The sequence below is a fragment of the Strongylocentrotus purpuratus genome, unplaced genomic scaffold (genome assembly GCF_000002235.5).
Source record: "Strongylocentrotus purpuratus isolate Spur 01 unplaced genomic scaffold, Spur_5.0 spur5_scaffold_3, whole genome shotgun sequence".
NCBI lineage: Eukaryota > Metazoa > Echinodermata > Echinoidea > Camarodonta > Strongylocentrotidae > Strongylocentrotus > Strongylocentrotus purpuratus.
The window spans coordinates 21,220,732-21,234,300 of NW_022145609.1; the positions used below are offsets into that span (position 1 = coordinate 21,220,732).

The 13,569-nt window shown below is 38.6% G+C and overlaps 1 protein-coding gene across 1 annotated transcript in view; it reads right to left on the reverse strand.

The window, feature by feature from the left end:
* Nucleotides 1-6,237: 6,237 nt before the first annotated feature.
* Nucleotides 6,238-13,569, reverse strand: part of LOC105447090 (CMP-N-acetylneuraminate-poly-alpha-2,8-sialyltransferase-like) — a 44,018-nt gene continuing 36,686 nt past the window's right edge. The window contains exons 5-9 of the mRNA XM_030996568.1: nt 12,686-12,836; nt 10,709-10,824; nt 8,841-8,930; nt 7,753-7,988; nt 6,238-6,706 (exon numbers count right to left, since the gene is read on the reverse strand). Of these exons, the coding sequence (XP_030852428.1) occupies nt 6,474-6,706; nt 7,753-7,988; nt 8,841-8,930; nt 10,709-10,824; nt 12,686-12,836 (826 nt within the window). The 3' untranslated portion in view covers nt 6,238-6,473. The remainder of the gene's footprint in view (nt 6,707-7,752; nt 7,989-8,840; nt 8,931-10,708; nt 10,825-12,685; nt 12,837-13,569) is intronic.

Here is a 13,569-nt window from a genome sequence, read left to right on the forward strand (position 1 = left end):
TTAATGAAACGTCAAAGCTTCGGCGCTTTGTAGAGGAGGAAGGGGGAAATCGCCCCTCTTTGGGCCCCCCCCCCCTAAGAAATCCTGGATCCGCGCCTGACTGTGAGGCCCCAGGATCAAAACCGTGTCGATGTGCTATATTAGTGCCCTTTTGTGGGGCATAAATCCTCATTACTGTCATTTATGGCTTAAGGGCGTAGGTCCCCCTAGTTGATAAGCATAGTAGCATACACATGCTTTAGCAGTTACGCATAACAAACACTGGCAAATTATTATCCAATAATATTTGAGAATGTATACTATTATCTAGATCTATTAGGAATAAATCATTGTCAAAATAATTCCATAAATTGGGGTAAAAAAAGAAATTCCAACTATATGAGCGACCGTGTATATAGATCAAATGTGAGAGGCGAAGAGAACGAATGAGAGAAGAGAAAGTGCATGTTGTTATGGCAGGACAAAGCCATGCATAGAGAATCAGAAGACAACAAAGAGAACGGGTTGGAAGGTGAGGAAGAAAAATATGGTGTGGCAGTAGTGTAACTAAAAGACTGTTACTGTAAGAAGATCAATGAAAAAGGAACACAAGCTGGAAAAATGAACATGCAAATGAAGAATGTAAATATATAAATGAATATGTAATAGTGGATAAGGAAGGAGGCAAGAAATTTACTAACTAAAATAAGACAAATTTAAACTCTTACATTATTAAGACAAAAAAAATAGAAAGTGTTGACTCTTGTTTCTTTTCTTTTTTTCGTGAGGGGGGGGGGGGTGGAGCATATCGTTGCGTTCATGATTCAAATTCAAATTTAATGTATTAAAAACGACATCTTGACATAGGGTTATCATAAAAACAAACAAAAGAAGGAAAACAAGAAAATATGGATATTCTGAATAGGAACAATAGCCTCTACAAACAAAATCTAATCTTTTTTGTGTAAATAAAAACAATACTGTACCTATTTACTGTGGTGATGGTGGTGGGGATGGGGGTGGTGGGGGGTGGGGGTGGTATGGTGCTCTTCAGTGCTTATGTTGCAACTCATCGCAAACCCTCACAACCCCCACCTCTCCCTCTCTCTCTCTCTCTCTCTCTCTCTCCCTCCCTCTACTATCTAGCTTCTCCACTCTACCCCCATTATCTCTCAGTCCTGCCATCATCTGTTCAAACACAACATCGTACTGTACCAAACACCATTTGAAGAGAAATAAAACAAATTGAAATTAAATAAGATTATAATACCACACAAGTCAATCAAATCACGGTTCAATTTTAAAAAATCAAACAAAGGGGATCATACATGTACGTTGCTTTGAAATATTTATTTCACCATAATTCTTGACAAAAACATTTATTTTACGTCTGATATATTTTTACCCCATCTTGCTCATTACAAATGATAAAATGTATGTTTGTAAGTGTTTCTAAAGCATTACAGAATGCGTATATATATACAGTAATAGCTGAGGCACTTCATAAAGTTCGCGTCATATACTTTATGTGTATCCTGATTCATGAAAAGGAATTTGCATAATTTGCTCGAACTCAAAATGTGATATTCACTTTGCAAGCCTAATAAATACATAATTTATGCATGGGCTCAGGGATCTGGGGTACATGTACGTGTTACACAAAGTTAAACTTATCTCCAAGTTGGACTTTACAACTATGGAAAGCCGTAAGCATCTTTGAAAATATTTTTTTTAAATTTATTTTACAAGGCATAAAATGTTGATTCAATTCAATCATATTTTCTATCATCATGGGAGATTTCATGTTCTTGATGTGGAATTTATGAAAAGTCTGAAATACTTCAAGTTTTTGCTTTTGAATATATTTTATTTTAAGGCTACAAATGGCTCTCCATATTGTTTAAGTCCAACTTAGAGTTTAGTTCGACCTAGGATCTTCGTGAAACACACGCCCATTTTGTACCAGTCCCGTTGCCCTGTTATTCACGATACTTACTAATTATTATATAAAAGTGACTGTTGATGTAAGTTGCAACATTTCGAGAAAAGATACGAATAAAATGCGTTTGCTACATATAGGTACACACAGGTAAATGAGCCTTATTTCAATAGGGGCAACTATACTGGGTAACTCGGGGGAAGTGAGTTGGACGCACAACATTTTCATACGATAGGTTCACACATTTTCAATGTATTCCGACAAAATAAATTAAGACAAGACCACTATAGTAACACAATAGACCCTCCAATTTTTAAAGCGGCATCCACCACCTATCCCCAATTAATTGGACTTGGTAACATTGTTCGGATTTGAGAAAATGGTGCTAAGGTAGTGACTTCAATGCTAGATGTACCATTAAAGGGAATCTGAAAGCTTGAGTGAAAACCATTATTAATGATACAAATTGGGAAAAACTGATCTGATCGATTCTTTAATTCTCCCAACTTTATTATTTTAGGTGAATGTAAATCGTCACAAAGCTCTATATGCCACTCCAGACACATTTTAATCGTTGAAAGCCTGTTTTATGTCCTTTTTTCACGGGAAAAATGGTTGGGAGAATTTACTGTCAGAGGGTGTTGCACAGTGACGCCTTCAAAGAAAACCATAAATATCTTTGTGGTTTGTGAATTTTGCTCAGGATTTCTTGCATGATAGAGGGTTAGTACAGTAGAAGGAATATAATAAGTAGCCTTTCATACAAAAATTACACAATTTGTTCATCAACCTTCAACAATATTACCGGGTCACTTTGAAGAAACCCGGAAAATAAATGTAAACTAAATAAACATGAAAGAATTAAAACGAATTATAAAAATATTATAGACACTTTCAATTCATAGCAAATTCCAAAACAATTTACATTAATATCATGACAAAATATTGTATTCCGACAAAAAAAATAATTACATTACCACCATTAAAAAAATAGACTCTCACTTTTTTTTCAAAGCAACATACCCCGCCTACCCCACGTACCCCCATCCAACAAAAAACAACAACGACAACAACAACGGAAAGTGAATGTTAACTAACTTAACTTGAATGAATTAACAAGAATGGTAAAACTTTGATAGACAATTTCAATTCATAGCAAAATCCAAACCAAATTATATCAAAATCATGTAATAAACCTGACACATAATAATCATAGATACACTAATATAAATTAAATAAAAATCGAATGTCTTTCCCGTTATAATAGGTCGGTTCGCATTACGCTCTGATTCACGTTTTGCAATATCTAGGTTTTTAGGCTTCTGCTCACGACACGGACAGCCCATAAGACCGAAAACGTCGAGCTGGCGAGCCTCTTGAAAGCTTTCTGAATATTCATGAGACTGGCAGCCCACCCGACTCACAGCCCGAGAAACCGACACTATCGGTCTTGTGGGCCTTCTGACAGCATATTTTCGAGAGTTCACACGACCGGAAGTCCACGAGAGCGACAGCTAAGCAGACCGACAATGCACGAGGCCGCAGTTTTTTTTTCTTTCTTTTATTTTATGTCAGGTGTTTGTCTTGCCAGTCTTGGGCTGCCAGTCTGATGGAATGACCACAGATACAGTACTTGTTTGATGAAACTGCATTCCTTTATTTTTTTCCCGATTTTGTTTGTTTGTTTTTTCCCCAAATAAACCCAGATTGCATGGTCGTATTGGATCAAATTGTCATGCATTAAATCATTATTAAAGGCTGCCCTCAGCGAGAAGCTGCTTTTAGCAAGGCGGTGAACAGAAATCCCAAGTTTATACATAACGATACAATCATAAAATACAAAATCACCGACAAATATATACAAGTTATAAAAAATGAAAATGAAAATAGAAAAATGATATTTGTATAAGAACAAAATAATGATATAGGGAAAGCAAAAAGATGAAAGATAAGAGGTAGACCTTCCTTCAAAAATATTCTCGTGTTCATACATTTATCCCGACATTTATATCGTAGCTTCTGTTAATGACGTGATAATAAATATAAACAAATAGATAATATATCTTAACTAAGTTCAGCCTGCAAATGTTTCAGCTATTATACATTACAAATGATTTCAAATCGAATATAATACATTAAACATATAGGCCTCTAATATACAAAAAAAAAACAATTGGAAAATGATCACTTGATTATCAGTACTTTCAAACATTTTCAAGTGATATAAACTTGAATATCATCTACTCTGGTGATTGCTCCGTGCTTTGTTTAATCAAGGTATAAGCCTATGTTAGGATTGTGATTGGGTGCAAAATACGCATAGTACATGCAATTGGTTTTATGGGGGATTCGACTCTATTCTAGTGTTTACCCCTTATTCTACCACCTACTTGGATTCTCATCATAATTATACACTGTACATCAAATTTCTCTCACCCTCAAGATAATGAGCAAGTTGGAGCATTGTCTGGGTGGACCATGTACCTACTGGACCTACTACGTAGTAGGTCCATGGTTGGACTATAATGTTCGCTACTTCATAGACCTTTGCCCACAAAGATACTGTGGCCCAGAAGGGACATCGTGAAATCGCGAATTATTCACAACGAAAATGGCGGCGAAATTCACGACGTCGCGAATTTCGTCGTGAATTATTCGCGATTTCACGATTTGCCCACAAAGATATGGTGGTCCAGAAGAGACATCGCGAATCGTGAAATCGCGAATTATTCACGACGAAATTGGCGGCAAAATTCACGATTATTCGCGATTTCGCGATGTCCCTTCTGGGCCACCATACAAAGACACATTAATTGGTAATTCAACCGAATCTAGTGCCATCGAATTATGATGCAATACACATGAACACTGACTACTATTATGTAGGGTAAGATTTAGGACTGGGTATTGGGCGTCCCAGTGTAACACTTTGAAATTTGGTTGGTGTAGAATGCTTAGATGCAGAGCAATTGTATCCGGAGCAAGAACACCGTACACCAAAACTGCTTGATTTCAACTCATCATTTGTAAACAATAATTTATAATTTAAAAAATCAACACTTAACCAAAATAGGCGTTACAATAATAAAGCCGTGGAAGGTGCTTTTCACACCGGTTATCTGCTATTGAATCAAAAGAAAAATTCATTCTTTTATTGCCCTTTTTTCAAAGACATAGATATTTATTTAAAAAATGCTTTCTTCGTTATATTGACAACACTCAATTGTTTTTCTCAATATTATTTCACTAATCCGTCATAAATTATTAATGTTTAAATGGCATAGCAATTGAAACGTTGAATAACATCTTCAGTATACAAGTGTACATTGATAATAATCAATTATCATGTTCCTCTAAAAATCATTATGGCTATTTGGATTCCCACAAAGAAAAATTAAATTCACTATAATCGACACATTTTTGGGGGGCTAACACATGCGATCACACGATGGTCTATGTTTGATCACGTTCAATCCATTTGGTCTTTAATAACATCCCTATATTGCACACATAACTACGTTACACTTCACCAAGCCCCTATGGCGTTGTCTAAGTATGATTGCACAAGAAAAGTTCTCACTCATGGTCAGGGGGCTAAACAGCCAATCAAAATCAAGGTTTCCATGGTAGTTACCATTGATGGCAAAGTTACAATCAATCGTTACGTTTTGTGCAACGGGGCCCAGATGGAAAATGCCATATAAAGGGCCTGTGCTGAACGACGACGTTGCGGTTGCAAATCGCTCCTAGTACGATGACTAGCTGACTAGGCTATTGCGAATTGCATTTTGTCGATTTTTCGTAATTCTCTGCGACCGTTTTTAATAAGAATGGACATTCAATGTATACGCTCTGAATACTAAATTCGATACCCTGTTTGTGCGTGTAGTTCATTTACATCGCTAGCACCGCAATGAAAAGCAATGGAGAAAATAAAATATCATTGAAAAAAAAAAAAAAAAAAACCGCTGTAATGTATTTTCAATTGCGCCATCTATCGGTGAAGGTTTACATAGAGTTATTTCCGGTTCCTGTACCCATGCATCATTGGTGATATATTGGTGATGACGTTGGTGATGTATTCTGGGACATGGCTGTCGACGCATCGGGACGTTGTGAGCACCAGATGGCAGTAAACTTGAATCTGAAGAAGTGTCAGTAGAATCCCTGCCTTTAAAGCCTATCTGCACTAGTTTGGCCAGGAGGGATCAGACCTCCCTGCACGGTCACTGACATGTGGTTTTCTCATGCATCAAATCAGCTCTATATTAACATAAAATAAAGGGGACCATGGGGGACCAACGGTCACCGATTAGGCATTGTTTGCTTTAAAGAGGGCGCGAGTTGCTATACGTAGTGCAGTGGGGCTTTAACACTTCTTACACGTAAATGCCCGTTCAGATAATAAACCGTCATAAACCGTGGCTTTTTTTACGTGTAAACAAATGTCGCGCAACGCAGGCCCTGAGCATTGTGTAATAAGACGACAAATGGGAAGGTAAAACATAACTAAATCAGAACAAAATATGAACTTCAATCCCTGCGTAATCATCTGCTAGCTGCATGATCCGACGTTCAAGCGCAATATGCCCAGTGTGTGGAGCTGTACTAGAAGGCTGAATTCTTTATCCATGGAATGTACCCTGATCGCCGCATCGGCGGTGATATCGTCGAAGTAATGATAAGGCACCTCCGATTTGTCGTCGCCATAACGTGCGGAGAAAGGCCAAAACCCGTACAGCTGTACTTCGTCGCAGAGTTGGAGGGCCGTCGTCACTAAATAGAAACCTGTGTGAAAGGAATCACATTTGTTCAAAAAATATGTTTGCATAGTAGGCCAACTTTGATAGGAATGTCATAGGAAACTGATTTCTATATCAAATATTTCATCACCACCCGTGTATAAAGACACAGATCGTTGGAGACTTCGACACGATTAGGGTGTTTACCCGATGAACTTGTTGAGGGTAAACTACGAGATGACCCGTTTTGTTTACGTCAAACAGGTCTTTAATTAGTGAATGCGAGATTCCCTCACCATCTTCACGACAACGGCCCGATGTTAAAGTGGAAATCAGATTTTAAAAGTCAATGTACCTAATGTGTCACTCCATTTTCCCTCTTTCTCTACTTGATCTGACACACCATGCCAGCCTGAAATGGTTCTAGGACAACTACTCCCTGGACAACCACCCTCAGGATAACCACCCCGAGGATGAACACCCTCTATGACAACTACCCCCTAGGGCAACCACCCTGTAGGACGACTACCCCAAGGATAATTACCCTCTATGATTACCCCCAGCTAACTACCCCCTCGGACAACCACCCCTAGGACAACTACCCCCCCCCCCCCAGACAACTACACCTCTAAGAAAACCATCCTCTAGGACAACTACCCCAGGGCAACTATCCCTAGGACAATGTCCCTCTAGGACAACTACCCCCGATTGATAATTACCCTAAGTGTTTATGTCCTGGGGTAGTTGGGTGGTAGTCACCATAGGTGGTAGATGTCAAGGAGGTATATGTCCTAGAGGGTGGTAGTTGTCTGGGGGTACTTGTCCTGGAGAATGCTTATTCTATGGGGAAGTTGTCCAAAGGGTAGTCGTCCTAGAGCGTCTCTTTGGCTTCTGAGGCACAGGGTCGGTCTCACATCGGTGTGACCGGTTCAAAACTAACCGATTCTTTACAATTTGGTGTCAATGTATCGTTTTATTCGGTCTGTTGTCGGTTTGTTCGGTCACTTGTCGGCCTCTTTGGCCCGTTTTCGGGTCGGAGTCGGTTTCTTCCGTGTGACCGGAGTATTAACTTTGATTTGAATCTTTACAAACCTGTCGATAGTCTGTGTTTAAGCTTCCTCTCTCCCCAGAAATCGATAACAGATTTATGATGCTTGGGGTTCCCGCACACCATCCTTGGGCTCTGCCGGTTGTATTTTGAAATTGCCTTCATGGACATGGGGAAGTGCGGGGAGAAGGAGTAGCAAGGGATCCATATTAAACCATCGTACTTCGAGATTTCATCGCTGAATTTCTTGAGGCTGGCTGCATTTTTGAGGCTTTGGTAGCTGCGCACAATGACAGAACAGACAAGAAAGGATATGATAGTCAAGAATGATCGCAGAACGACTTCATGACAAAGGAAAATGCAGCGCAAATGTTTGACGTGAGAGAGAAAGATAGAAAGAGGGAGAGTGTGTAGAAATACATGGAAAAGACTGATACATAGAGAGGGGGAGAGAAAAAGAGAAAGGGGAGTGCCAGAAAGATTGGGGGGTAAAGAGATGGTAGAGAGTGGGGGAGAAACAGGGAGATAGTTTTTAATAGAAGAGGGTAGACAAACAGAAAGAGAGAGAGGGAGTAGTGGGTTGGGCATCCTGGGTGGAGATAGATAGAGACAGACAGAGAGACAAAGGAAAGAAATAGAGATAGCCAAACAAGTGGGTATAGAGAGAACATTTGAGGGGAGAGATAGGGGGCAATTATCATGATACACAAAATGCTGACATGCAAAACAGCAAAAGCTATTAAGGCAAAAACGTTAGAATTTGTTGGGGAGGGGCAAAAAGCATAGATTTCTCACAAGCAATAGAGGCAAGTAAATAAATATTTTTAAAAAATAGATAAATAAATAAATTAATTAATTAATGAATAAATTCATAAATTCATAAATGATTGAATTCGTAAATGAATGTATTCATAAACGAATGAATACATAAATACATCAATATCGAAATATACAAATCAATCATTCAATCAATAAACTGAGCGATATTTCTTTTATTCATTTCATTATTCATTTATTTATATATTCATTATCTATCTATTCGTTTACTTATCGATTTTATCCATGTGTACATCAGCTACAATAGACATTGTTCTTTAATTTCTAACCATGACTGGTAGGTGTTTATTCTTACTTTCTAAAAAGCATACTGGGATTCATCGTCGTAAGATTACTCTTAAGTCCAGCATCTTCTCTGAAGGGTGACAAAGGAGCGAGGTTGCATCTGTGTAGAACATGAAAGGAGGGGGTTAGCAAACCAATAGTCGAGATCTGGTAAATGTGACAAATTGAATTGTGTTAAATATTCATTGGAAACAAAGCAAATGAATCTGTAATTCTTGGACACGTGTTATCTCACGTCTTATGAAACATTACATTACATTACATTACAAAGCTTGAGTTGCTTTACGCCCGCAAGCGCATGCATCAATCGCCTGTATTTAGGACTTGGTTAGCGTAAATAATCACCCTTTCACGGTCACAAGAGTGCGCATGCGCTGACATGGACGCCATTTTAAATTGTGAGTAAATAATGCGAGTAACTTTTTGTTATGCAGCACGCGAAGCGCCTGTGTCGAAATGATGTAAGCGCGCAGCGCAGGCAATGAGCAACAATACATGCGCGTCTGAAAACATTGATTACGCAATGTTTACTCCCAAATCAAAATGGCGGCCTTAACCGGAAAGGGGTGTATAACGCGCTCGAAAGGAAACCTCACGCGCAATGGGCTTTACTAATGCCTGTTGCGCAGGAAGTGTCATTTACTAGCACACAATAATAAATAAGAAATCATGCATGAACAATTTTTTTTTAATTTTAATTTGCTGCGAGCTCTTCAAGTGACCAGAAATAGTATAAAGTTGCTCTGAAAACTTACTAATTGGGAGTACTATTTGGGAGTACAATTTGGGAATTGAAAATTCAGAGGGCGTACGGGATTTCAAATGCATCCAGCGGGCAACTCCAGAGGTGTCACCAGGCGCGGATCCAGGATTTCTTAGGGGAGGGGGCCCAACTTTTTTTTTTTTTTTGCTCCCGAAAATTTGAAAAACGCGCCGGCCAAAAATTCGCTCAGGGGGGGGGGGGGGGGGGGGGGGGGGGGGGGGTAGTGAGCACATTTTTTTTTTTTTGATCCTCAAAAAAATTTCAATTGCACCCCCCCTTGAGCGCCAGGGGGGGGGGGCCCAACCCCCAAAAATCGTAAAAATCACGTGATTTTACGTGATTTTTTTTCTCAAGGGGGGGCCCGGGCCCCCCCCCCCCCTGGATCCGCCACTGGGTGTCACGGCGCTGATCCGCAGTCTATTTAACTGCGCTGCACTACTGCAGTACATGTATACTAACGGGCCAGCTTTCGGTTTTAAATTTGTGACATTTAGATGTAGGATATAAAACAAATATGCCCAAACTGTGAAAAGGTTGGGCAATATTTGTCCAACACTTTGCCCAATGTTGTGTACTTGTGTAAATAGTCAACCCAACCATCTATTGGGGCAATATTTTGCCCAGCGGTATTAGTAAACGTAAGTACCCTACTTCACACGTGCATAATTGTTTCGTATGTTGTCCAAAATGTGGGCAAAGATATGACCCTTCAACTGCCCGACTAAGGTAGCCCACTTGTTGTGAAAATCTTGACCAACTGTTGGGCAAAATACGAAACAATTATGTACGTGTGAAGTAGGGTACTTACGTTTACCAATACCACTGGGCAAAATATTGCCTAATAGATGGTTGGGTTGACTATTGGCACAACGTCGGGCAAAGTGTTGTAAAATAATTGCCCAACCTTTTCACAGTGTGGTTTCTGTTCGAGGTATGAACTAGTTAAAACTATGGGCCTCGGTGACTCGAATAGTACTACTGGAGTCACCCCTTGCCCATAGTTTTGATTAGAACTTCTCAAGACAGTGTATATTTGTGTATTATACATGTATGTAAACGTTTCTAAATTAATAACGTCAGAACATTGAACAGCAAACTTAAAAAAGGGAGTTTACCTGAACACATAGTCGTGTTTATCAATGTCTTTTCCACAGCTGCTGTTCAACATAATACCGCTGTTTCCCACGACTGCGCATGACCGATATCTGGTACCTTGGGGATTCGGACTGCTCTGTAGAAGTTTGAGTCATTCCCGACAAAATAAGAAAGAGGGAAAACATGAGAAAAATTTCACTATAATTATTGACCAATAAAAACGCGCCCATTTCAATTCAGTTCAGTTTCGCGTTTTTTTACATTTCACATTACATTTTTATGTTAGACCATTCCAATAAAACCAATAATAACGTGAAAATGTTAAATAAACATAACTATCAAATCGATTTTGGTTTGCTTCTAATTACCTGTAAATTAAAAAGCGGTAACTTAAGGGAACAAATAATTCTGTTAAGTAGTTTGATTAATTCTCGAAAGAAATACAGATGATAAAGGCATTTTTTCATTTTTTGAGAGGAGGGCGTTTCCAAAACTGGTCTATACCTTTAAAGAGATACCCTATTACTTGATAATTTCGTTAATTCGAAGAAAAAAAATGAAGAAAATGAATCTCACTGTAAAATATATTTCATTGCATTAGGAAAATGAATATATATATATATATATATAAGCAAGTTTGGTGAAACTGCAATTTCTGACAGTGCTCAACTGTAGGAGCAAATGTAGATATAGGAGTTGGAAGGTTACACTTTATTGGTACGAGTTATACAGACTGTTTCGCCAGAAGGCTCATCAGTAACTAAATACATAATACAATCATAGCGAAGTTAAAACACTCATGTGTAGTCAGGCAAGAATACAAAAGAAACACAAATAAAAATCAAATGCATAAGGGCGAACGCAATAATACAATAGTGGAATTAAGTGGTTTAAGGGTAAGGGGAAAGGTCATGGTGGTACAGGGGGGGAGGGATTTAACAATATTCAGAGAGTAGAAACTTTCTCTTATGTTTACATGTGGAAATGAGTTCATTATATATATATATATATATATATATATATATATATATGTAGTGACTTAAACTTTACAAAGGTCACAAATGTTTATCAACATTGTAAATAGCCAGCATTTTAAACATTCCTTTTGTTAGTACTTTCCGTCAGCCAGCTTCAATAACAATACAATTTACAGCTGCACATTCTACACATTCTCTGAGTTAATTTCATCCATGGAACCACCCAGCAACAAGAGTGTTATTTTAGTTACTCCAATCGGACCGCCTTAGTTTTAATAAGCCAATCATCACACTTTTAGCGTCTCCACACACGGATTTTATTCACTTCTCCTGTCTTCAGTTCATCAATCGGACGTGTTTTATAGGAAGTTTCGGATTATTCAACAAGCATTTCTCATGGTTTTCATGTTAATAGCAAGTTTCATCATCATCATTTTATTGAGGACTGAATCGCAAGTTAGATTTGTCTTCTATTTAATTTCGGGAAGTGTGAACTGTAAGGTTGTGTGCCTTCATCATATTCGCGTTTCGCTAGCTAGCTAGTCACGCTCCACGTGCTGATTCATCACTTCGCTACATCGCACTATTCTTCCTCTTCATGATTCGCTTTCCAGTTTCTTTCTACACTCGAGATATCGACTCTGAAGATGTTATTAACGGTAAGAATATTCATTTAGTTTTATCTACATTTATTCCTACATATATATATATATATATTACAAGTTTCAGGGATCTTTTGTGGACAAGTTTTCACGGATCGAACGATATAGCATAAAGGAGGTGCAATGGCTCAGTGGTAAAGCCGTGGTCTCGCAACCGGGAGGTCCCGAGTTCGTAACCGAGTCGAGTTGATCGTGCCTGTTGGCAAGGCATTAATCCTTGTTGCAGAGTACATGTACCTCCAGGAGAACTTAAAGCCGTCTGTCCCTTAATTGCTTATTTAATAGCCTGATCATGCTTTCTTAGCCTGCAGTCATGTAAAAATCAAATGCAATTACGCATTAACAATTGTGATCTTACTTTTGGGAGGTGTTTGTAGACGTCTTTGGTCATCACTTTGCCATTTTTGCTATGGACGAACTTCACGGCCTCCCCGACTCTAATGTTCTTCTGGTGCAAAATAATCTGTGAATTGTCATCCAGTTCTGAGCGATACTTGGCCAACTCTTGCCTAAAACAATGAAAAAGATGGAGAGAGAGATATATAGAGCGAGAGCGATAAAGTGGGAGAGATAGAGACAATTAGTTGACACAATTGCAAAGACTCCGTTCAGTTGGTATATCACATTTTGTCTCCGGTACAAGAAAGCCGATTGAGTTATGAGTGTTTGAAATATGAGATCACCAAAGCAATGCGAATATCAAGTCGGAAATTTGGTTACTGGATTGCGAGGTAATCGCATATAACCTTTCTCCAAACTTTCACCAGTCTGCTATTGTGTTGGATATCCCTTTAACCTTCTCCTAATTGGAGCAGACTTAATGTATACTACAGTTGCAATTGTGTTTGCATTGTACGTTGCTTCATTCAATGAGCATATTGCGCATTTACGGAACAAATACATCATCTATACTCTTAGTCCATAATCTGACAGGTTCTTATATTTTGTGTCTCTACAGTATTCCCTATAACACTTGCTACAAGCCGGACCTTTAGATTTGTATTTCTAATTCCATAACGGTGGTTTAAACATAATGCTGAAATAACATAATTTTCAGAGATTTTTCCTCATTTTTTAGTAAATTATACTTTTTATGCGTTTGTTGTAAAATGACAAATTCCTACGACAACGGTACAATGAATCGCCTTCTTTCCCTTATAATTTAACGAAACGTCAAAGCTTCCGTGCTTCGCGCAGGAGGGGGGAGACTGAATTCAGACAAGAATTAAGAGTCGAGAATGG